This window comes from Nicotiana tomentosiformis, chromosome 6 (genome assembly GCF_000390325.3).
Source record: "Nicotiana tomentosiformis chromosome 6, ASM39032v3, whole genome shotgun sequence".
NCBI lineage: Eukaryota > Viridiplantae > Streptophyta > Magnoliopsida > Solanales > Solanaceae > Nicotiana > Nicotiana tomentosiformis.
In genome coordinates, this window is record NC_090817.1 from 84,707,005 (window position 1) to 84,731,217 (window position 24,213).

The 24,213-nt window shown below is 34.3% G+C and overlaps 1 protein-coding gene across 1 annotated transcript; it reads left to right on the forward strand.

The window, feature by feature from the left end:
- Positions 1–11,934: 11,934 nt before the first annotated feature.
- LOC104099620 (exocyst complex component EXO70H1-like) lies at positions 11,935–14,204 on the forward strand. The gene has a single exon (XM_009606668.4). The coding sequence runs from the start codon at positions 12,179–12,181 to the stop codon at positions 14,069–14,071; it is 1,893 nt and encodes a 630-aa protein (XP_009604963.1). The 5' UTR covers positions 11,935–12,178; the 3' UTR covers positions 14,072–14,204.
- The last annotated feature ends 10,009 nt before the right edge of the window (positions 14,205–24,213 follow it).

Sequence of the window (24,213 nt, forward strand, 5' to 3'; positions counted from 1 at the left end):
GTCGATGGGAAATTTTGGGTCGTGACAGTTGGTATCAGAGCACTAGGTTGCCTAGGTCTCACGATTCACGAGCAAGCTTAGTAGAGTCTGGAGGATCGGTACGGAGACGTCTGTGCTTATCTTCTAGAGGCTATGAAGTTTAGGAACAAGTTTCACTTCCTTTCTTCTCTGTCGTGCGATTTTGGTTTCTCAATACTGATTGAACTCTTCTACTCTTATTCTCTCGCAGATGGCGAGAACACGTACCGCTTCATCAGCTGAGCAGCAGCCAGAGCCTCCAGTGGCATCTCCTACGTGGGGCAGAGGTCGAGGCCGAGGCCGTGCCAGAGGCCGAGGCAGGGGCAGGGCTCAGCCTAGAGCCCGAGCAGCAGCCCCAGCAGTGGAGCCTCAGATAGAGCTTGACGAGGAGGTTCCAGCCCAGACTGTTCCTGTCGGACCAGCTCAGGTTCCGGAGGGGTTCATTGCTACCCCAGTACTTCAGGACGCTTTGGTCCGTTTGGTGGGCCTTATGGAGAGTGTGGCCCAGACTGGCGCATTTCCCATGGCACCAGCAGTCTCTCAGACTGGAGGAGGAGCCCAGACACCTACCACTCCCACTCCAGAGCAGATAGCTCCCCAGTATCAGGCTCCAACAACACAGCCAGTCGGATTAGTTCAGCTGGTTATTGCGGCACAAGTCGGAGATGGGCCAGCTATGTCTTCTGAGGCCTTATGGAGATTAGACAGGTTTATCAAGCTATTTCCTGTTCACTTCAGTGGTGCTCCTTCAGAGGATCCCCAGGAGTATCTTGACAGTTGTCACGAGGTTTTACGGAACATGGGTATAGTGGAGACCAATGAGGTCGATTTTGCTGCATTTCAAATGACTGGTTCCGCCAAGAAATGGTGGAGAGATTACTTGTTGACCAGACCAGCCGGATCGCCTGCTCTTACTTGGGACCAGTTCTCTCAGCTCTTCATGGAGAAGTTTCTGCATATCACATTGAGAGAGGAGCGTCGCCGTCAGTTTGAGCGTCTCCAGCAGGGTAATATGACTGTTACTCAGTATGAGACCCGTTTTGTGGATTTGTCCCGTCATGCTATTCTACTGCTTCCCACCGAGAGAGATAGGGTGAGGAGGTTTATTGATGGATTTGCTCAGCCTATCAGATTGCAGATGGCTAAGGAGACTGGGAGTGAGATTTCTTTTCAGGCGGCTGCTAATGTCGCCAGACGAGTCGAACTGGTTCTTACTTAGGGAGGTCAGGGGTTTGACAAGAGACCTCATCATTCTGGTGAGTTCAGCGGTGCCTCACCTAGAGGTAGGAGTACTTTTGGTAGAGGCCATCCTCCCAGGCCGTTTCATTCAACGCTCCAGGCATCCCACGGTGCCTCAGGTAGTCGTGGCCCTCAGATGCATTATTCCGACCAGCTAGCCTACAGTGCACCACCAGCTCCTATTAGTGCACCTCCACTCCAAAGTCATCAGGGTGGTTATTCAGGTCGACGGGTTCAGTTTCAGGGTCTGCAGTCACAGCAGCCGAAGTTATGTTATACTTGTGGTGATCCGAGGCACATTGCTAGATTTTTCCCTCGAGCAACGGGCAGCTCACAACATCAGAGTTCTCGTGCCATGGTTCCGGCACCAGTTGCTGCACCACCTGCTCAGCCAGCCATAGGCAGGGGTCAGGCAGCCAGAGGTAGAGGCCAGACTGTTAGAGGTGGAGATCAGGCCGTTAGAGGTGGAGACCAGCCAGCTAGAGGTCATCCCAGGGACGTAGTTCAGGGTGGTGGGGCCTAGCCCCAGTGTTATGCTTTCCCAGCCAGGCCTGAGGTTGAGTCATCTTTCCCAGCCAGGCCTGTTCGTGCATCTTTAGTAATTGTTTTAGGTTCGAACGTTGGTTCTCCATTATCTCGTGGGTGTTTGCCTCGAAGCTTTTGCGCTTCATACATCTTTTAAATGAAATATGCCAGTTGTCATTTCCTCGGTGTTTCACGTATCATGCTCTGTTAGCTAAATATAATTTCACGTGTATCATTTATTTACCACCAATATATAGGTGTCAATGGATATTTAAAAACTGACTAAACCGATCGAACCGTACCGCACTGAACTAATTTTTAGGTTTTTTTTAAAAAACCCGTAGGTTTTTATATAAATCTATAACCATACCTGTACCGACCCGGAATTCTCACCGTCGGGACCGTGATGGCGCCTAACATTCCACTTGCTAGGTAAGTTGACGTTAGAGAATTTTTAAGCTAATCCTTATTCAATTCGGTAAATAACAGCAAGGAAGTTAAAATGAAATACAGCACGGAATAATATAAAATTTTTATTAATTACTACCACCCGAATTTGGAGTCACAATTCACGAACTTCTAGGATTTACTACAAGTTAAATTCTGAAAGAAATACAACTGTTTGAACGAAAAATAACAGTAAAAAAACAGAGAAGATAGACGGGGACTTCAAGGTCTGCGAATGCCAACAGATCAACCTTGAGTCTCCGATGAACCAGTCCGAGGTTCTACGCCTCTCAATCAGCTGGGACCAGTACCAAAATCTGCACAGGAAGTGCAGAGTGCAGTATCAGTATAACCGATCCCATGTACTAGTAAGTGTCGAGCCTAACCTCAACGAAGTAGTGATGAGGCTATGACAAGACACCTACATAACAAACTTATACAATTTAACAGTATATGTACAAATAACAGCAGAATGGTTACTTGAACAACCAATATACTATGAACCAATAAGGACAAGTAAACACAGTAAAGGAAAAATGCACGGCATCACCCTTCGTGCTTTTACTCTCATAACATGACACAGAATCACCCTTCGTGCATTAACACTCACAATATGGCACGATATTACCCTTCGTGCATTAACACTCACAATATGGTATGGCATCACCCTTCGTGTATTAACACTCACAATATGACACAGCTTCACCCTTCGTGCATTAACACTCATAATATGGCACGACATCACCCTTCGTGCATTAACACTCTCCCTTACCATAATGCAATAAACAAATAACAACAGGGGGATAGAATAACAAGTACAAGCCTTACTTCAATATTTGGTTCCACAATATCAACCTCAATTTCAGAGTCAATACTCAATTATCACCAAAAGATCCGTAAACATGATAAGAACGATCAATTTAACAACACTAGTCTAAATACATAGCAATTAGGCATGGGAACACAAGTAGAGTATGTAACAATTAAGACAAGGAAAGAGACAATATGAGAAAAATGGGAGAAACAGGAAAAATAAATAAATTGGCGGCACATAAATACTCGCCACCTCACATATACGCCGCTCACATGAATTTCACATAGCAAATAGTCTGAGGATTCATAATTCCCTCAAGCCAAGGTTAACCACGACACTTACCTCGCTCCAATGGCCACTCAATTACCGCTTTTCCTCTAGAATCCACCTCCAAACCACTCGTATCTATCCACAAATAACTTAATAATATCAAATATTGCTAAAGAAATCGATTACAATGCATAAATTTAGATTCCCCAAACTTTCTCCCAAAAAGTCAAAAATCGACCCCGGGCCCGCTTGGTCAAAACTAATCAAATGAAATTTTCAAAAAAACTTTAAAACTTCTATTTTCACAACCGAACGTCCGAATCATGTAAATCAACTCCGTTTCTCACCAAATTCGACAGACAAGTCATAAATATTTTAATAAACCTGTACCGGGCTCCAGAACTAAAATATGGACCCGGTATCAACAAGACCAAATATCAGTCAATTCTTAAAATCCTCAAACTTTCAAACTTTTAATTTTTTACCAAAATTCCATATCTCGAGCTAGGGATCTCGGAATTCGATTCCGGGCATACGCTCGAGTCCCAAATTACGATACGGACCTACCGGGACCGTCAAAATATGGATCCGTATCCGTTTACTAAAAATATTGACCGAAGTCAACTCAAATAAAGTTTTTAGGCAAAAATTCTTATTTTTCTCGGTTTTTAACATAAAAGCTTTCTGGGAAGACGCCCAGACTGTGCACGCAAATCGAGGAGGGTAAAAATGAGATTTTTAAGGTTTCAAAATGCAGAATCAGGTTCTAAAACATAAGATGACCTATCGGGTCATCATAGTACTGATAATTAGGGTAGGTTTTTTATTTTATAAAAATAAATCAAAAAAATACTGAACCGAACCGAATAAATTTTACATGTGAAAAATATATTTATATAGTAAGTTTAAAAATAATAAAGTATTAAATTTTATTTTGACCTTGAAATTATGAAAACGCTTATAAGTCAACGAGTAATTTAACTCAAAATATTAATTTCTAAATCCTATTATGCTACTTCTACTTAAACTAAGTTATTTCTAGCATCTTCATTAGCAAGACACAAAGTATTTTAGTGATTATGAGTAGCAAACTACAATGTATTGAATATGTTTCCTTTCATATAATCTACATTTATCTTTTTGAATATTTAATCTTCTATAGACTTTATTCTTGAGTTTCAGCTTGGTTAAAATCTTTCCACTCATGTGATTTATATTTTTTTTGTCTTTGCTTGATTTTTTTACGTTGCTGTAGCATAGTTGATGGATCTATACTCTGGTCATCTTTTATGTTTTTTTAATTCATCACTCTTTAAATAGTAAAAATGACTAGAGAGTTTTGTTAAGTATAAAAGAATATATGTTATTGCATTCTAGTTCTACTGATGACTTTTACATGATATTTAAAAAATACTGAAAATTAATTGAACCGTACCGATACCGAAGAGAAACCGACATGATTGGGACGGTTTCGAAAAGTCTAATTTTGATTATACATAATAGAATAACCGAAAAATTGATATGCTACAAATTTTATAAAATAAGCGGCCGAACCGAACCATTAAGACCCCTAGTCCTTATAACTAGACCAAAGCTCTTGAACGAAAACCTTTATGTTATTTTGTTCCATAGTAATACATATTAGTAGGATGGAAGTAGGCACAAGATCCACTTAAAATGCCAGTGATGGAGGCTAAGCAAGAATTATTAATAATAGAAAAGAAAAATATTGCCTTTCTGATACTTTCTCCTCATTAATGCTCGGTTTTTAAGAAAGAGTTAAGTCGTTTATTATACTACTACTCCCTCTGTTCATTTTTACTTGGTATGTTTTGACTTTTCACGCCCCTTAAAAAATAATAAATGAAGTGTAGAATTTACCATGATACCCATATTAATTGATACATATTTTATTTGATTTGAGAAAATGATTTGAAATGAGTAATAAATACTATGGATATAACAGGAAAAAAAAAATTGTCTTCTTTTGATATGCGTAAAGTGACAAGTAAAAATGAAAATCTATTTATAATATATATGTTAAGTAAAAGTGAACGGAGGAAGTATATTATACTGATCAAACTCTGTTTCCAACGTTGGAAACAACGATCTTTAACGTGATCATTTAAATCCTCTACGCCATTAGATGTTTTATCTCTTGAAGTATAGTGATATTCGTAAGTTTTATTACAATGAAAATGACTACAGGTCTTAATTAAGTAGAACCAAGAAAAAGCAGAGGCCAAACACTCTATGAATTGCCTTCTTTGCAACATGCATGCATGAATGAGCTTACAATATTTATTAACACCGACTTTAGAATTTTTTGATACTGGAAATTAAATCATTTGATTATTTATGTTTCACTTTTCTCATTATCCAATCAATTTTCTATATATGGACTCGAGTCAAAATTTACGTCCAAAACAATTCATTTCCATATCGTTGATAAAAGTTAGTGGACGGTGGAATTCAGCAAGCAGAAATAAGAAAATGTATGGACAATCGTGCATGATTCTTAATTCTGCTTGCTTAAGAATAATTTAACTTTAGTTTTGCCTTGTAATGTCATTTCAATTATGAATTGAATTTAACAATATAAATTTTTTTACACTGCCAATATAATTTAAGTGATTATAGCAAATTATTTACAGTATGTTTTATATTATTAAACTAAAATTACCATATACATATTATTATTAATTATCTCAAAATAATAGTGTAGAAAAACTGCCCACACTTTCAAGTTTCAATCTCTATCAAGTCCAAGCATGAGCAATAGGTTAGTTGACGGCAATATTGACCTACTTAGAAATGGTAAAGCCAAAAATTATTACGATCACTCCCATAAATTTGGAGCTATCCGCACTTGAGGGGGAAAAGTCTCACATTACAAGTCTATAATTATACGAATTGGAAGAATCCTATGTATGCGCAATAATGAGCCAATAACAAGAACTCTTGTTCAAGCTAAATGAGAAGTTATGATTTCTTAGAGGAAAGCTTTTCGTGGGAAAGTACATAATCATATAGTTATTTCTCTTACTTAATTGACATAATTAAAATAATCGTACTATTTTCAATATAGTAAAAAGTAATTTGACTTTAAAACCACGGTTCCAAGTTCTAAGCAATATTTTAAGTTAGTCTGCTCTTTCTTCAAGCTAATTAATGTTTAACAACATTTCGATGCGCTTACAAATTTAACTTTTAGCAAAATTGTCTTTCCGTTATTATGATCTTGCTAATGAAAAAAATGGTCAATCAATTTTTTTTTGGCTCTTTACAAATTTATTTTTAGTTTTACGATCATATCTTTTATTTTATACATGAAAGATTTATTTTTATACATAATAGGTCTATCTTTTACACACATAAATTTTTAAAAAATAATTTTTTTAAATTTAAAATTATAAAAAGACATAATATACAAATAAGACAAAAAAAAAAAAAAGATGGAACCAAATTAGCCTGTTTTAGGGCAATACTCTGACATCTATAAAAGTAGTAGTGTACAGTTGACAGGCAATGGTCGGTTCGAAATTTTTATTAGAGGAGTATTTACTTTTACGATAGCAGGTCATTTTCCTTTTGTTCAAGAGATTGAGACCTTAATAGTGAATGTGCACCCATTGGTAAAATGAATATAAAATCAAGGGTGAGAAAATCACCGTCTCATTTATGGTAAAATATATACTTCCCGTTTCAATTTATGTGAATTTATTTCTTTTTTAGTTTGTGTAAAAAATAATGAACAATTTTCTTATTTGAAAACAATTTACCTTTATGCAATGATTTATAGTCATACAAAATATACGTACCTCATTTTATACTATAAATTCAAAAGTCTTTTTTTTTTTAAATTTCGTACCCAATCAAATGAATTTAAATAAATTGAACAGGAGAAAGTAATACCATATTACCAATACCAATGGCTCTCAAATCAATTCAATGAGTTCTCTCTTTTGAGAACAACATACAGCTGGCGGAGATTTTCCATCCACTCAAATCTATGCATTCCCATATTCTGTTAAAAAGAGCATTCCACCAAAATTCCTTTTCATGCAATTATCAACCGCTCTCTCTCTCTCTCTCTCTAAATATCAACGTCAAACGAGTAACGACCTCGTCAGTCGTCAGCTAGCTTTGTAATCTTTCTCCAAATGGCAACTGAGGGTCACCATCCATTCAATAACAAAACTTTATTATTGTTACTACCTATGGGCATGGTCAATGATGGACAAGAAATCACTTTTAATTAATACTAGTACTTAGAAGGTTCAACTATATTGAATTAAATTTTTTACGGTAAAGGTATGTTTGGATGGCTACCTTGTAATTGAATGTAATTACATCGTTTTAACATGTTTATCTGACGAAATAATTAAATGGGGGTGTAATTATACTATGCAATTCTCACGGGAGAGCTGAGAATTGCTGATAATTTCATGGTGTAATTATTTTTTGAATCTCTTTTATTTTCTTTGTAATTTTATTCTTTTTAAAATAAATTAACTTTTAAAATTCATTTTTTACATTATTTAATTTTTATTTCCTTATTTCTCGTTTCCCAACCGTTAATTCACGTATTTTTACATAATTTCTCATATTTTATTTCTTTCTTTATTTTTTTTGTTTTTTTTATAATTAGCTAAGTTATTATTCTAATTTTTCTAAAAAATTATACCTCGTAATCTTAGAAAGAATAAGTTATCCACGAACTTGACATATAATGAGTGATGTCATTAAAGTTGAACTTTGTTATTGGATGGGTTATATGCAAGCTTAACTATGTTAAAATGATAGATTATTTTTTAATATTAAATAATATTTTTTATTTTCCAATATTTATTTTTTGTGATTCCATGTAGTTGCTCATATTTTTTTTTATTTTCTTCATTTAGCATAATTGTGCTATTATTCTAGTTTCTAAAATACTCCTCCTAATATACAAATAATGAAATATTAATAAACTTAGCATATAATGAGTGATATCATTAAAGTAGAATATCATTGTTGAATGAGGTTATAGACTTATATTTTTTTTTAATTATATTTACTTAAATTATATTGAAACTTATTTTAAGTTATGTTGTAATTTTACATCAGAGTATTATGTTAATATTTTTTTAGATTTTAAATTTATTTTATAATTTCACTTCCATTTTATTTGCTTTAGTATTATTCACTTAATAATTCAGATTGCACGCCATTCATTTTTCAGTAAGAATTAATAGTTAAATTTTTCGTAAAATATTTGAGTAATGTTATGGCATTATATTTATAAATATTAATCATATTATCAAGCATGCAGTCCATGATGTTCTTAGAAAATATGTACTTTTAGTTTTTATGATTGATTAAAGTTAAATATATATTAATTATTTTTATCATATTAGCTACAAATATATAATTAGTAATTAATATATTTTTAAGAAAAAATATATGTAACAACCCGACCGGCCGTTTTGAGAGTTGTAGCCTCATTCCCCCATTTACTGCTCAATTTTATGCGTTACAGTTGTTATGTGACTTGCCGGGATTATTAGTTTGGGTCCTGTGAGGTTTTAGGAATGTATTGGAACACTTAATTTCAAGGTTTAAATTTTAAGTTGAAATAGTGACCGGATGTCGACTTATGTGTAAACGACCCCGGAATTGAGTTTTGATGATTCCAATAGCTCTGTATGGTGGTTTTGGGTTTAAGAGCGTGTCCGAAAAATTATTTGAAAGTCCGTAGTGGAATTTGGCTTGAAATGGCGAAAGTTAAATTTTTGGAAAGTTTGACCGGGGAGTTGATTTTTTGATATCAGAGTCAGAATCCAGCTCTGAAAATTTTCATAGCTCCGTTATGTCATTTATGACTTGTGTGCAAAATTTAAGGTCAATCGGACGTAATTTGGTAGGTTTCGGCATCGAATGTATAAGTTGGAAATTCTTAAGTTCCTTAAGCTTGAAGTGGGGTATGATTCGTGGTTTTAGCATTGTTTTATGTGATTTGAGGGTTCAACTAAGCTCGTATGATATTTTTAGGACTTGTTGGTGTATTTGGTTTAGATCCTGAAGGCCTCCGGTGAGTTTCGGATGGTAAACGGATCAAAATTTGGACTTAAACATCTGCTAGAAAATTTTCTGCTGGAAATAGGCTGGAAATCGAGGCTGGAAATAGGTTAGAAATCGAGGGCAGAAAATCAAGGGCAAAGCATGGACAGAAACTTTAAGTTATAAAAAGGGGATTTTGTCCCATTTTCCATTTTTGACAAATTAAAAGTTGGGGAGAGGCGATTTTTGAGAGATTTTCAAGAAAAATATCGGGGTAAGTAATTCTAACTCGGATTTGGTCAATATACACGAATATATCATTATTTTTATTATTTAATTAGTGTTTTGAGATGGAAACTTCGGGAAGATTGTAGAAATTTCATAAAATGAATTTTTGAGATTTCAATGTCGATTCGGAGTCGGATTTGAGTGAAACCAGTATGATTGGACTCGTAATTGAATCAGTTATCGGATTTTATGAGTTTCGTCGGATTCCGAGACGTGAGCCCCACATGCGATTTTTTAGTTAAATTTCAGATTTTTTTGGAAACTTGTATTTTCTTATGGAATTTATTTCCATAATTGATATTGATTGAATCAAATTAATTATGATTTGATTCGAGCCGATCAGAGTCGGAAAATCGAGGAAAAAATATATTACTTGACTACTTGAGCATGATTTTGAGGTAAGTGACTTGTCTAACCTTGTGTGGGGGAAATCCCCCTTAGGATTAGTATTGATGTGAAAATGTTAATGTGTTGAAAGTCGTGTACATGAGGTGACGAGTGTGTACACGGGCTAAATGTGAAAGATTATGTCTTTAAATTGTGTAGAGCATTGTTACATATTAATTAAATTATTTTATTCTGTTATATTCATCATCCTTAATATATTTTCGTATCTTAAATTTGCCTGGCTTGTTCCTGCTAAGTGTGTTACCTCTTTAGTTGAAACTCTGTTTCTTTGTTCTGTGCATTATTTGAAAGATGAATTTCTTAAATTTAAATATTATTAAAAATGAAATATTTTACATTTAAAAATTTGATATTTAGACAAGGTGTTAAATTTGTGAAATATTTTTTTTGCCGAATATTTTGTGAGATTTTTGTACTCATTGTGATTGAGCCGTGAGCTCCTTATTGTGAAAAAAAATATTGTTGTTGATTTATTTTGGCATGAGCCGTGAGCTCTTTATTGTAAAAAAAAATTATTGCTGTTGATTTATTTTGGTAAGTTGAGATATTTGGGCATTTGGGGTGCAAATTGTGATATATTGTGATGTTGATACGCATGCGGTGGTATAATGTCTGGGTGTTGAAACGCAAGCGGTGAGATACGGGTGGCTTGATACGCGTGGCTAGAAGGGGAACTACTAGAAGTCATGCGGTGTGATAAGGGTGGCTAAAACGCGGGATGCTATTTCGGAAAAATTATTTTCTTTAAAATTTAATGTGAAGGCTCCTGCGGTGATATAAGAAAATGCGATATTGTAAATTTATTTATGATTTGGGACTACGAGGCGGTACCTCGGGAGTGCTCTTGTTGATATTTTTTTATGGCTACATTGCCTTTGGTTATTTTTGTTGTGTTTCCTTAAAGTTGTAAATTTTTGTTTTTCTTCCGCGAGGTGTTAATTGCCCTTATTATGTGTAGTTAAATTGTGACATATTACTTACTTGATTTATCCCCATTGTCATTATTGTTATTATATTGTTAAACTTTTCTCCCTGTCTTTTATTATTCCAATAGGGCCTGACATGACCTCGTCACTACTTTACCAAGGTTATGCTTGGCACATACTGGGTACCGTTGTGGTGTACTCATACTACGTTTTTGCACATATTTTTATGCAGATCTAGGTACATCTTATCAGACTAGACATCAGTGAATTATCCGTACGAGTAGACTTTGAGGTATATCTGTCAGCGTCCGCAGACTTCGGAGTCCCCTTCTATCTTATTATGTTGTCTTCCTTATTTCCTTTAGACTGTGATGTATAGAGACATTGAGAATAAATTATTAGAAGCTTGTGACTTATTTCTACTGGGTTTTGGGAGTTGAAATTGTTAAATTTGCAGTTCTTATTTATTCGATTGTTGATGATTAAATTTCTATTTATATTCCGGTATTCCGCATTGATAGGCTTACCTAGTCTTAGAGACTAGATACCATCACGACATCCTATAGAAGGAATTTGGGATCGTGACAATATCTATCTTAAATGTCAAATTTAATATTATTATAAAGGAATATATTTGTTAAATCTTAACTTTTAATTTTTGATAATTAACTTTATATTTAAAATTCAATCTAATTGTATAATGATACTTGTGCCACCAAACAGTAAATTTGTAATTAAACTGTAATTACATTATGACAAACAAATAAGTCATCGTAACTATAATATTATGTAATTACTACCCTAGTATTTACATCCATTCCAATTAATCCCCTATGTGTTAGTACTTTTTTTAGTGCTCTGCTTAACGCCAACCAAATTAACGGCATGCTTAAATTAACAAAATCTTTTTACCCACGGCGTTCTTTCGTCCCTCTTCGCCCATTTCCATGCTTCTTCCATCCGAGTCCCTTAGTCAACTGTTCTCAGCCTTCTATAAATTCTCTTCTTTTCCTCTCATATCACATCACAATCAAACCGCAATTTCTTCATTCCCTGTCTTACTCTCTCCCAGTCTCTGTCTTTCTTTCAAACGTTCGAAAGGTACATAACTCTTTTTTTAACACAACAACATAGCGTAAAGGAACTTCCATCTTAACTTGAATTACAGCTTCTTGAGTTTTCTGTAAGGCAGGATAAGCAAATGACTGGGTTTTTCTCTTCATCCAAACCTGCACATTCTTCTCATAACTCTTCCTCTCCATCCCCACCTCACACCTTCTGTGAAACTTTAATGGAGGATTCATTAAAGAACGCTGAGGCAATTATTAAAAGATGGGATCTTGATAATGGCTCCTCTAACAGCTCTTACTGCACAATATCAAATCTCTTTCGCGATAATCGAGCAGAGGCTAAGCAGTTTGTGGATGCTGTAATCGACTTACAGCATGCTATGCGATTGGTTATCAAGGAAAGTTCCAGCTCCCAACAGCTTGTTCGAGCTCAAAATCTCATGCAAATAGCCATTAAGAGACTTGAGAAAGAGTTCCGCACCATTTTGGCAGGGAATCGCTACTTCTTAGACTCTGAAAGTACTGCCTCAAGAGAATATTCCAACCGGTCCAGTACTGCTTCAGATGAAGATCAAGCTTCTGAAGATGATAATACTGTTGAGATACAAGCTCGTCTTTCCGAGGTTTCAATTACTGAGGAAGGTGAAAAGATTTCTGTAACAGCGGATCTGAGAGCAATTGCTGATTGTATGATTGAAGCTGGGTACGGAAAAGAGTGCGCCCAGATTTACCAACTTAATCGAAAATCAGTCATCGACGAGACATTGTATTGCCTGGGAATTGAAAATTTTAATATTTCGGTTATTCAGAAAATGGATTGGGATGTTCTTGAGAAGAAAATAAAAAGTTGGTTGAGTGCTGTTAAGGTTGCAGTTAGTACTCTACTTTATGGCGAGAGGATTCTCTGTGACCAAGTCTTCGCCGTCTCCGACAACATTAGAGAGTCTTGTTTCTCGGAGATTGCTAAAGACAGTGCTCTGGCGCTGTTCACTTTCCCGGAGATGGTGGCGAAGTACAAGAAATTGTCTATTGAGAAAATGTTTCGTATTCTCGATCTCTACGACGCTATTTCTGAACTCTGGAGTGAAATCGAATTGATTTTCGGCTTTGACTCCACGGCGGTTGTCAGATCCCAGGCGATGAGCTCAATGGAGAAGCTTCGCGAAGCTGCTCGAACCATCTTATCGGAGTTTGAATCGGCGATTAAGAAAGATTCGTCCAAAGTGGTACCTGGTGGCGGAATCCACCCGCTAACTCGCTACGTCATGAACTACCTTGTTTTCCTCAGTGATTACAGTGGGCCTATCTCTGAAATCGTCGCCGATATGCCGGTATCAATGAAGTCGCCACTGCCGGAATCTTATCTATTGAGTCCAATCGCCGACGATGAGAACTCTGCTGCTTGCGTCGTTTCCGTACGGCTCGCTTGGCTTATCCTCGTTCTCCTCTGCAAACTCGACGGCAAAGCAGGGTTCTACGGTGACGTGCCGTTATCCTATTTGTTCTTAGCAAACAACTTAAACTACGTCCTCTCCAAGGTCCGAGAATCCAGCCTGAAGCTCCTATTAGGATCCATTTGGCTCTCGAACCACGAAGCAAAGGTAGAACAGTACATGGAAAATTACAAGAGAATGGGCTGGAGCAAGGTGCTGACATCACTGCCGGAGAATTTAACGGCCAAGATTTCTCCGGCAGAAGTGAACCAGTGCTTCTGTAAATTCAATTTGGGTTTCGAAGAGGCGTATCGAAAACAGAGTTCATGGGTGATACCCGACCCGAAACTTCGTGACGAAGTCAAAATATCACTGGCGAAGAAGATTGTTACAGCCTATCGAGCATTTTACGAGAAGAACTGGGAAACTGTTTCAAGGAGTGGGAGCGGTGGCGAAGTGGAGTCAATTGTCAGATTTGTCCCTGATGATTTACAAAATTACTTATCCGATTTATTTTATGGAGCTGGTTTTTCAGAAAATAGCAGTACGTCGCACGGGTCAACTTCAACGTTCTCATCTCCATCACGTTGATAAATCCTACTCTTGCTAAGGCATTTAAAGCGAGGTTGATGTTATCGAGTGCAGACTAAGCATTTCCTGTAAATGAAAAGAGATTGTAGATAGTAGTTTGAAAGCAATGATAATTATGCTTGTTACTACCAAATGAGTATTATAAATGTTCTTTTTGTTATATGATCAATTTCACCAGAAATTTTTATATCCAGACACTTCCTCAAATCGATATAGATATTTGTAAAATTATTTTGTTCTATTCAAATAAATGATGAGATGTTCAAGAAATTAGTATACGTAGTAAACTTTGCATACCCGTGACTTAATTCTTCAATAATTAATTCTCCAACAATTAATTTATTAAGCTCGGTCCTAAATTCATCTTTTTCATTCTCATCGCCTCTTTAACGGTCTCATGTGACAGACGAAAATTCAAACCAAAAATATTACCGTTCAGTTTATGCATTGAGTTTCGTTGAAACCATGTTGGTTTGTAGTGTGATCCACTTAGAGGCGTTAAGCTGAACATGCATTGGGTTTTCTAAACTGAACAGTTTATGCATTGGGTTTTCTAATTTACGATATCCACTTAGAGAAACATGTTATCCCACAAGATTTCACCACCACGTGAAACAGAAAAAGAAGATAGCTCGTGACTACAAGTGTTCAAAGACTTAGTATAAAGGAGAAAACCATTTCATTAAGAAGACTTGTAGATGCCAAAATATTATAACATAATGTACTGACATTAATTCCATGAAGAACAATCTTCTTGTTTTATCCTATAGCAAATGTAAATTAAACATCTTCTGGTTTTTGCGCTTGCAAGTTAGAAGGCATTCCTTACACTGACATATAATTGCCTAATCAGTTTCAAAAGAATCGTGACAAACATTGAATCTAATATGTAAGTGGTAAGTTACTCGATTGTTCGAAAATTTTGAAGTATTTGTTGGTGCATGACAAGCAATGTTTTTAATTCATTACTGCACGAATAGTCAAAATAATCAAAATCCCTATCCACCAAGGATGAAAGAATGGGATGAATGAATATTATAATGCATTTAGAAATGTGAAATCATTACCAATCAGACCCCTGAGTCTAAATGCAGCAGCAGCAATATATACTTGAGCTCGTAGCGTTCCTTGGGCTTGTAGTTGGACATATAGAAGATGGAGTAAAAGAAAGATAAGGGCCAAGTGCACTAACCACTTTTAAGCGTGTTATTTACAATATATCTGTAAATTTACGATGTATTTAAAGATTAGCCTTTTTTTCAAACTTCAAGACTAAGTATCATGAATTTTTTTATCCTAAATTTTTGAGCTGCTAATTTGAAATTCAGGACTTAGTGTCCTAAATTATTAAGCTGTTAATTTAAAATTCAAGACTAAATATTCTGAATTTCTGAACTGCTAATTATTTGAACTGCTAATTTAAAATTCAAGACATAAAATTTTATTTTTTTGGGCACAGTATTCGAATTTTAGGATACGATGTCGTGATGTTTGAACCTTAGTTTTAAATTTCAGGTCGATGTGTCCTGAATTTTGAGAAAATTGACTAATCATTAAATATGTTATAAACTGTGAATATATTAAAAATAACATGCTTAAAAGTGGCTATATTGTGTTATTTCCACGAAAGATAAAGACCAGAGGATATATGGTAACTTGAATTGGACCTAGCCCAGGCCATCACAATTAAGTAGCTCGCCCAACTCGCTGTCTTCTATTTTCAGGAAAATTTGCACTGTGATTGGAGAGACAGAGAGAGAAATTTCAATATTTTAATTACGAAATGGGAAATGGAAATATGGAATCAGCAGTGAGAATGGTCATGCATTCAAGCTGCTTCTTTCTTGCCAGGGTCGGATCTAATGTGTTGAATAGTAAGGCTCGAATAGTAAGGCTTGTGTATCCCCAAATTTTGAGGACCTCATTTTTAAAAAATAATAGGTTTATAGATATTTAGAAAATAATATTTAGTACTTCTACTATAAAATAGAGTTTTTAATATAAAAATAAAAGAAAGCTCTTAGATGCATAAATAAAGTACGGAAAAGAGTCATAAATGTCTTTAACGTATTAGAAATAACTCGAAAATGCCTTCCTTCCACGTATGAGTTCAAATTTGCCCTTAATGTTATTTTTAGGCTTAAAAATGCCCCTCTCTTAACGGAAAGATGACATGGCATTGATGAACATTTTAACATTAAGGGCAAATTTGAACACATAGGTGGAAGGAGGGCATTTTTGAGCCATTTCTAATTACGTTAAGGGCATTTCTCACCCTTTTTCATTTTAATTAAACATGTATCATTTATTTAGTTTGGAAAAAAGTATTTTTTTTTAACTAAAAACTGAAAAAAATAAAAATATTTTTTTTCCAGTTTTTACAAAAAACACTGCTTTAAAAAAGCTGAAAAATATTTTCTAAAATAATATTTTTGTAAAAACTGAAAAAAAACTGAAAAGCAATTTTCTAAAGCAATATTTTTGTAAAAGCTGAAAAAAATATTTTCTCTTCTTTTTCCTTCCTTGTTTGTCCATATGCTTTCTGAGTTCATTTTTTTTTTATATATTTTAGGTCTTCTAATGAGTTAGTACATCAAAACTGAAATATTTTTATTTTTTCCAGTTTTTAGTAAAACAAAATTTACTTTTTTCCAGACTAAATAAATGCTACATGTTTAATTAAAATGTCATTTTTTCCAGAACTCAGAAAGCCAATCTATTCCTAAATAAATGCTACATGTTTAACTAAATAAATGCTACATTTTTCGAGACTAATGAATTTTTTTTTACTAAAAAATGAAAATATTTCAGTTTTGATATACTGACTCATTAGAAGAACTAAAATATATAAAAAAATAAACTCATAAAGCATATGAACAAACAAGGAAGGAAGAAGAAGAGGAAATATTGTTTTTCAGCTTTTACAAAAATATTGCTTTAGAAAATTGCTTTTAAGTTTATTTCTTCAGTTTTTACAAAAATATTATTTTAGAAAATATTTTTTAGCTTTATTAAAGCAGTTCTTTATGTAAAAACTGGAAAAAAAATATTTTTATTTTTTTCAGTTTTTAGTAAAATAAATTTACTTTTTTTCAGACTAAATAAATGCTACATGTTTAATTAAAACGGAAAAGGGTCAGAAATGCCCTTAACGTATTAGAAATGGCTCAAAAATGTCCTCCTTCCACCTATTTGTTCAAATTTGCCCTTAATATTAAAATGCCCATCAATGCCATGTCATCTTTCCGTTAAGAAAGAGGCATTTTTAAGCCTAAAAATAACATTAAGGGCAAATTTGAACCCATAGGTGGAAGGAGGACATTTTTGAGCCATTTCTAATATGTTAATGGCATTTCTGACCCTTTTCCGAATAAAGTAATAATTTGACTTACTTAAACATTGGTGATTGAATAGTTTTCCTGTAATGACCCGACCGGTCATTTTAACTTTTAGAAATTCGTTCCCTAAAATAAAACTCTCCGAACATGCTTTTACTAATTTATGATTTGTGGGGATGGTTGGTTCGGGATTTGGAAGCGTTTGGATTGAAATCGGAACACTTGGTTCCTTAAGTTAGCTTTAAATGGACAAGTTTGACTTCGGTCAACATATTGAGAAAACGACCCCGGAATTGGGATTTGACGGTCCCAATAGGTTCGTATGATGATTTTGGACTTGGGCGTATGTCCGAATCGGATTTTGGATAACCCGGGAGCATTTTGACGCTTAATAGTAAAAATCAACTATTTGAAGGTTTTAACTTCTTTAAATTTGATTTGGGGTAGGTTTTTGAGTAATTGAAGTCCGTTTGAAATTTCGGGTTTGAGAATAGTTCCGTATAGTGATTTAAGACTTGCACGCAAAATTTCGTGTCATTCCGAGTAGTTTAAGTATATTTCGACGCATTGGAAGTAATTTGAAGAACTTGAAAATTTAAGTTTGAATCAATTGGTTTAGGGTATGATTCTAAGATCTGATATAGTTTTACGTGTTCCGAGAGTTCGAGCGAGTTCGTTTTATGATTTTAAACCTGTTGGTGTGTTCGTGCGGGGTCCCAGGGACCCCGAGTGTCAACCAGACGAGGCTCGGACCAAGTTGGAAGTTGGGAGCCAAAACTGAAGCTCCCAGCTACTGTCAGAATCGCACCCGCGCTTGGCCAGCCGCAGGTGCGACATTCGCAGATACGATAGAAGCTCGCAGGCGCGGCACTCGCATATGCGAGATTTCTTCGCAGAAGCGGAAAAGGGAAGGGTGCAATCGATCGCAGATGCTGAGAATTTGCGCACCTGCGAACGCGCAGGTGCGAAGAAGGGTGCGCAGAAGCGACCTTGGCCCATGCGAGTGAAACTCGCACCTGCGAAAGCCGCAGATGCGAATACCTTCTGCAGATGCGAAAAATCTGTCTGGGCAGAACCTTAAAATGGATGAAGCTCAATCCATTTTTGTTCATTTTTCCTCCATGTTTGCGCGATTTCAGAGCTCTTTGTGAGAAGTTTTCAACTAACAACTTGGAGGTAAGTTAATTCTATACTCTTTGAGTTAAATACATAGATTATGGGTAGATTGTAACTAGTAAATCTTAGAAATCAAGGGTTTAGGTGAAAAACTTATTATTTTTTTTTATTTATAAAAATGAGATTTTAACCACGAAAATGGTTATGGAATTGGATATAAATTATATATTTGAGTTATTGAGATTATGGGTAACGCTTTTATTCGAAAATTTCTGTAATCCGTGCACGTGAGCCCGGGGTGAATTTTAGAAATTTTACCATTTTGGATAGAGCAATTTATTTAATAGATGAATTTCGAATTATTGAACATATATTAATTATTTATATAACTTTTGGATAGTTTCGGATTTTTCGGCATTGAATCGAGAATTTTACGCAATGCGATAATCGAAAAGTGGACTTTGAGACGAGGTAAGTCTCTTGTCTAATCTTGTGAGGTGAAAATTACCCCATAGGGATTAAATTAAATAATTGCTGCTAATTGCGGGGGCTACGTACGCACGAGGTGATGAGAGTCTGTGCCTAGCTACTATTAATGCTAAAGTCCGGGTAGTTTAGGACTCAAAGCATGAATTACTTGTGTAAATTGTATTCCCTGTTTAATTAATATTACTTGATATATTTATATATATGTTGTGAATTGTTAGATAAAAATATTAAAGGATGAAAAATTCATATGTTTGATTTTCTATTTAAATTAATTAATTATTAAAAGAAATTGTTCTCCTCCCGAATTTATCTTATAATAAATATACTCTCCTTCCGGAGGTACATAAAAATATCCTCCTTTCTTGTGGAGCGGGCCAAAAGCCTCGGCAGGATAGATGCATCTATGGATCGTGCCGCACATCCCTCGACAGTGTACACGACACTCTGGATCGGGCTGTGCGTCCTCGGCAGAAATCGTGCTTAATAATAATAATTACACGATACTTTAATAGTTATTTCAAGCTTGCGAAACTAATTGATAAATTGGAGAATCCTTAAAATTTAATGAATTATTGTTCTTGCTTGTTAAAGAATTAATTGTTATTCCTGTAAATGATATTTAATTTATAAATTAGAAATTATTTGAATTGAAGAAATTTAATTAATATATTGAGAATTATTGCATTTGAAGGAATTTGATTATTTTCGTTGATTAAATAAATTATTTTTAAATTCTGTAAATCATGCTGATTTAAATATCCTAGTTGTATTTCAATTATTATTATTGACCCATAGTGAGTGTCAAAGTTAGCCATCTCGTCTCTACCACTTCGAGATTAGGCTTGATACTTACTGGGTACACGTTGTTTACGTACTCATACTACACTTGCTGCACTTTTTGTGCAGGAACTGAGGCAAGTACTAGTGGGAGACCTATCGTCTTACACCCACGTTATCCAGGGGCATAGTGGTGAACTGTTTCTCTGATCCGCTCTGCAGCTACTAGTGTCTCTCTTTGTATTTTTTTTTCTGTCTATTTTTATTTCAGACAGTATTTGAGGTTTTGTATAATCTACTAGATGCTCATACACTTGTGACACCAGGTCTTGGCACACACATTGGTAGAGTTTGAGTTTTATTATATTTTCTTAGTTTTAAATTTTATCAATGTATGCTTAATTTATTAGTTGGCTTGCCTAGCTGTAGTGTTGGGCGCCATCACGACTTATAGGTGAAATTGGGTCATGACATTTCCTAACGTTTCAATTTTTTCACTTCTTACTCCTTCATTAGATAACTTGTTTTACTCTCCTTTTCTTAATTTGTCCAAGTTAATCTTTCTTTTCCTGATCTCTTTATATTTCAGAAACCTCTACATATTTTATGTATTTCTCTTTAATATTCTTACTCACCTTCTATCTCTAAGAAATTTAAACTTCCAATAGTTCTATACCTCTATTGCTCTATAAAATCTTATGTAAAATTAATAATATCTCAAGAAAAATTAAATGAGTTGGCTATATTATCAATTGAAAATGAATTATTACGAAAAATTAATTATAAAAAGGATTATTAACACTTTATAACTCAAAAAGCTAAAAAAAAATAGACTTATAAAAACATATACTCGGTATAACTTTGTTTTAAAAATTTAGGCCTCCTGTTAAACTTTTGTTATCCCGCCTACACTTGAGCCGCCCTGTTTCTTGCCCGTCTGGTTTGTCTCCGTCGCAGGTCACCTTCAGATTCCTTGCTTATATCTCTGTATTTTAACATTTAAGTATGTCTGTAATTGTATATCTACATGCTGTTTATCATTATGGAGTATATGAAAAGTTTTGCTTGTGATTTCACAAAAGGTTTTTGTGGAATTTGATCAACTGTACGACATGATTCCCCATCAGGATTCCGATTTGGAGAACTCCATTTCTGAGGTTATTATACTTTGATCTTCTCTTTCTTCTGGACAACTCATTTTTTTCATGTTTCTGCATTTGATCACTCTGGCATGGTTAGTTTATAAAAAGTCCGGTTATATGGGGAAATCTGCCCATAACATGTGGCCGTTTGGTTGGAGAAATTAGAAAAAATGATCCCGGTAAACAATTTGGTACTATTAGTTACTCCCTCTTATCCATAATAAGCGATTCTTTTGGCCTTTTTATTTTGGTCTAAAATAAGTGTCCTTTTACATAATTAAGAAGGAATTAATTTTATTTTTCTAAAATTTGCCCTCATTTACATATCCCAATGTGTCAAAGTAACAATATGCAAATTTTAAATAAGGGTAATTTAGTCTATATACCTTTTTTTCTTCAGGAGTTATTATTTTCTTAAAGGGTGTGCCAAAGGCTAAAAATTATTATTGACCGGAGGGAGTAACATTTTATTTCCAGTATAACTTACACTGGTTTAACTTATACATTAATCTAAGTATCATTTAATACTGAATATAATGTAGGATTGCATAGAGGTGTTCATAACACGCAGCGGAAGACAATAACAATCCTAGGCCGAACTTTTCGTGTTTAAAATTTATTTTGTATGTCAAAGATCGAATCTAAGACGTACCCGGTGAAGAGAGTGTCGTTTTAAATTTCTTCGATAGTGCGAAGATTCTATGCGTATCCACACCGAGACTGATCCTTGTATCAACTCTTTGATCAATGAAATTCCGTTAACAAATTGAATGAAAATATTGTATTGAAATTTTTTTCAAAAATCTCAACTCAAAGGTAGAAGAACAAGAAATAATTTTCTTGTACTAGTTTTCTATTTTGGCTTTGTATTGCACTATTACTTTCTCAAAGTAATTTTCTTCTCAAGAATAACTCTCTTGGTTTTTAACATGACTTTATAATATGTGTAAGATCTATTTCACCCTAATTCTTAATTAGGACGCGCGCGCGCGCGCGCGCGCGCGCACACACACACACATAATTTTCATTGAAAAATACAAATCACATGCTTTATGGTAAATATTTAAAAAATATGTAACTCATTTATGGAATTTAATTCTAAATTGAATTCTACAACTTAGTCATACTTTTAAAATAAAAATATGTAACTCATTTATGGAATTCAATTCTAAATTGAATTCTATAACTTAGTCGATATTTTAAAATAAAAATATGTAACTCATTTATGGAATTCAATTCTAAATTGAATTCTACAAATTAGTCAACATTTTAAAATAAAAATATGTAACTCATTTATGGAATTCAATTCTAAATTGAATTCTACAAATTAGTCAACATTTTAAAATAAAAATATGTAACTCATTTATGGAATTCAATTCTAAATTGAATTCTAAAAATATTAATTATAATTACCAAGTGCATATATATCAACCAAGAGATGTAATTTAATTTTTTTTATTTAAAATAGAAAATTTCAACTTGTCCAAAATATTAATTATATTCTATGTGCTAGCAAAGAATATAATAATATTTTATTTGGACTAATAACTGAATTTATTTGACTAATAAAATTTTTTAATTTAATTATCAAATAATAAAGTAATTAATCCTTTAACAAAGATCAGAACACTCGTTAGTGTGCGACCCCATAGGTTCAATACTAAACCGGTAGTAAATTGATCACATCAATATACTAATCAAGGGTGGCGTCTAGCAATACTCCTTAACGACCGAATAACATGAAGTATATAATTTACTCTCAAGAACCTGTAGAAGAATAATGTATTAATTCCTTCTATCTTTATAGCTCTGGGTCACCCTAGGATATGGTTCAACTGTCAAATCCTAATAGGCGACTGACTATGTGTTCATATAAAAAATAATCGACCATTGAATGACCTAAGAAACTCTTTTCTTCTTTCATTCAATCGCCCTGGCCAAGGTCTTAATTTGGTCGGTTATAATTTATGACAACATGGAGCTTAAACTCATTACCAAGAGTTGACAGATTCCATCTTGATCAATCACTAATTCTACAAGTATTTAATCGTACCCAATATCCTTTCAACTATCGCCCTAGGGCCATAGGTGTCTAGTATCAAAGCACAATAAATAACTTGTCAATTACTATGATGATATCAGGTCAAAAAAAATTCTTACATCACATTCTTCAAGAGAATATCCTATTGACAGTTTATGGTAATTCTAACTATTAGGAATTATCCAATGAATCAGTTCAATGATCATATCTCTATATGCATCATCTATTTATGTTATTTAGTTAATGAGATCAACTAATCTTTATTCCATAAAGACGATCACATAAATATTGATCTAACCGGATTACTAATGTCCAAATTAATAATCCTACGATCAAGAATAAAATTTAGATTAAATTGTAAGAGGCTTTACTCTCATTATCATGATCTCTATCATGATGACAAGTCTCAAAATTTAATCAAGGACTTTATTGAATTAATCAAACAATTAATAATAATTATGATAAACGAATATCAAATGCCATATATTTTTATATCAAATAACATTCACAAAAATATATTCAAATCATCAAATATGAGATTAGATCTAGGGCATATCTAATATATCCCTAACATACAACAGGGAATAACTTATTCCGGTATTAGTACTAGCAATTCCTACATTTTAATCTTTGCATAACTAGTTCGTGAACCAAATGAACCTCGTTCAGGTTGGATGTCTAGTCCTTCACATGATCAGAGTCAATGTCTTCATGTGTGCACCTAGAATTACGTCATAATAGATTGTGTTATATAAACATGCAAAGGGTTTTAAACATGTTATATTTTTGTAATTTTAATCTAAAAGTAAGCATTTGATTAGTTCTTACTGCTGGTGCTATATATGTATAAAATTAGTTCTTATCGGTGGTGCTATCTATTTCCATAATTCCATGCTACGGAAGTTCACTGATTAATTGTACTATGCAATTCCACTGTTTCGTTTGTGTTGTTAGCCCGAGAATGGCACTTCATTGTGAAACTCTCTATTCCTCCCTCGAGATCTACTACTTTCTGGTTAATAGCGTCAGAAAGAAATCATTGAGGTAGAGGTATTAATAGTAGTTCGATATAATGCATTTCGTCTTCCATCCGGTTGGGCAAATTTTATTGCCTAAGACGTGCAGAAATTCAGCATTTGGTCTTTAGCTTATTACTTTCTTTTATCTTTTACAATTATATGTAGCATGGATATTTCTTTTTAAGTTCAATGCCAGTTGTATACTTATTCTAGTAAGATT

Excerpts from the sequence above, each read along its gene's own strand:
- LOC104099620 (XM_009606668.4), top strand. The coding sequence starts at position 12,179 with ATGACTGGGTTTTTCTCTTCATCCAAACCTGCACATTCTTCTCATAAC.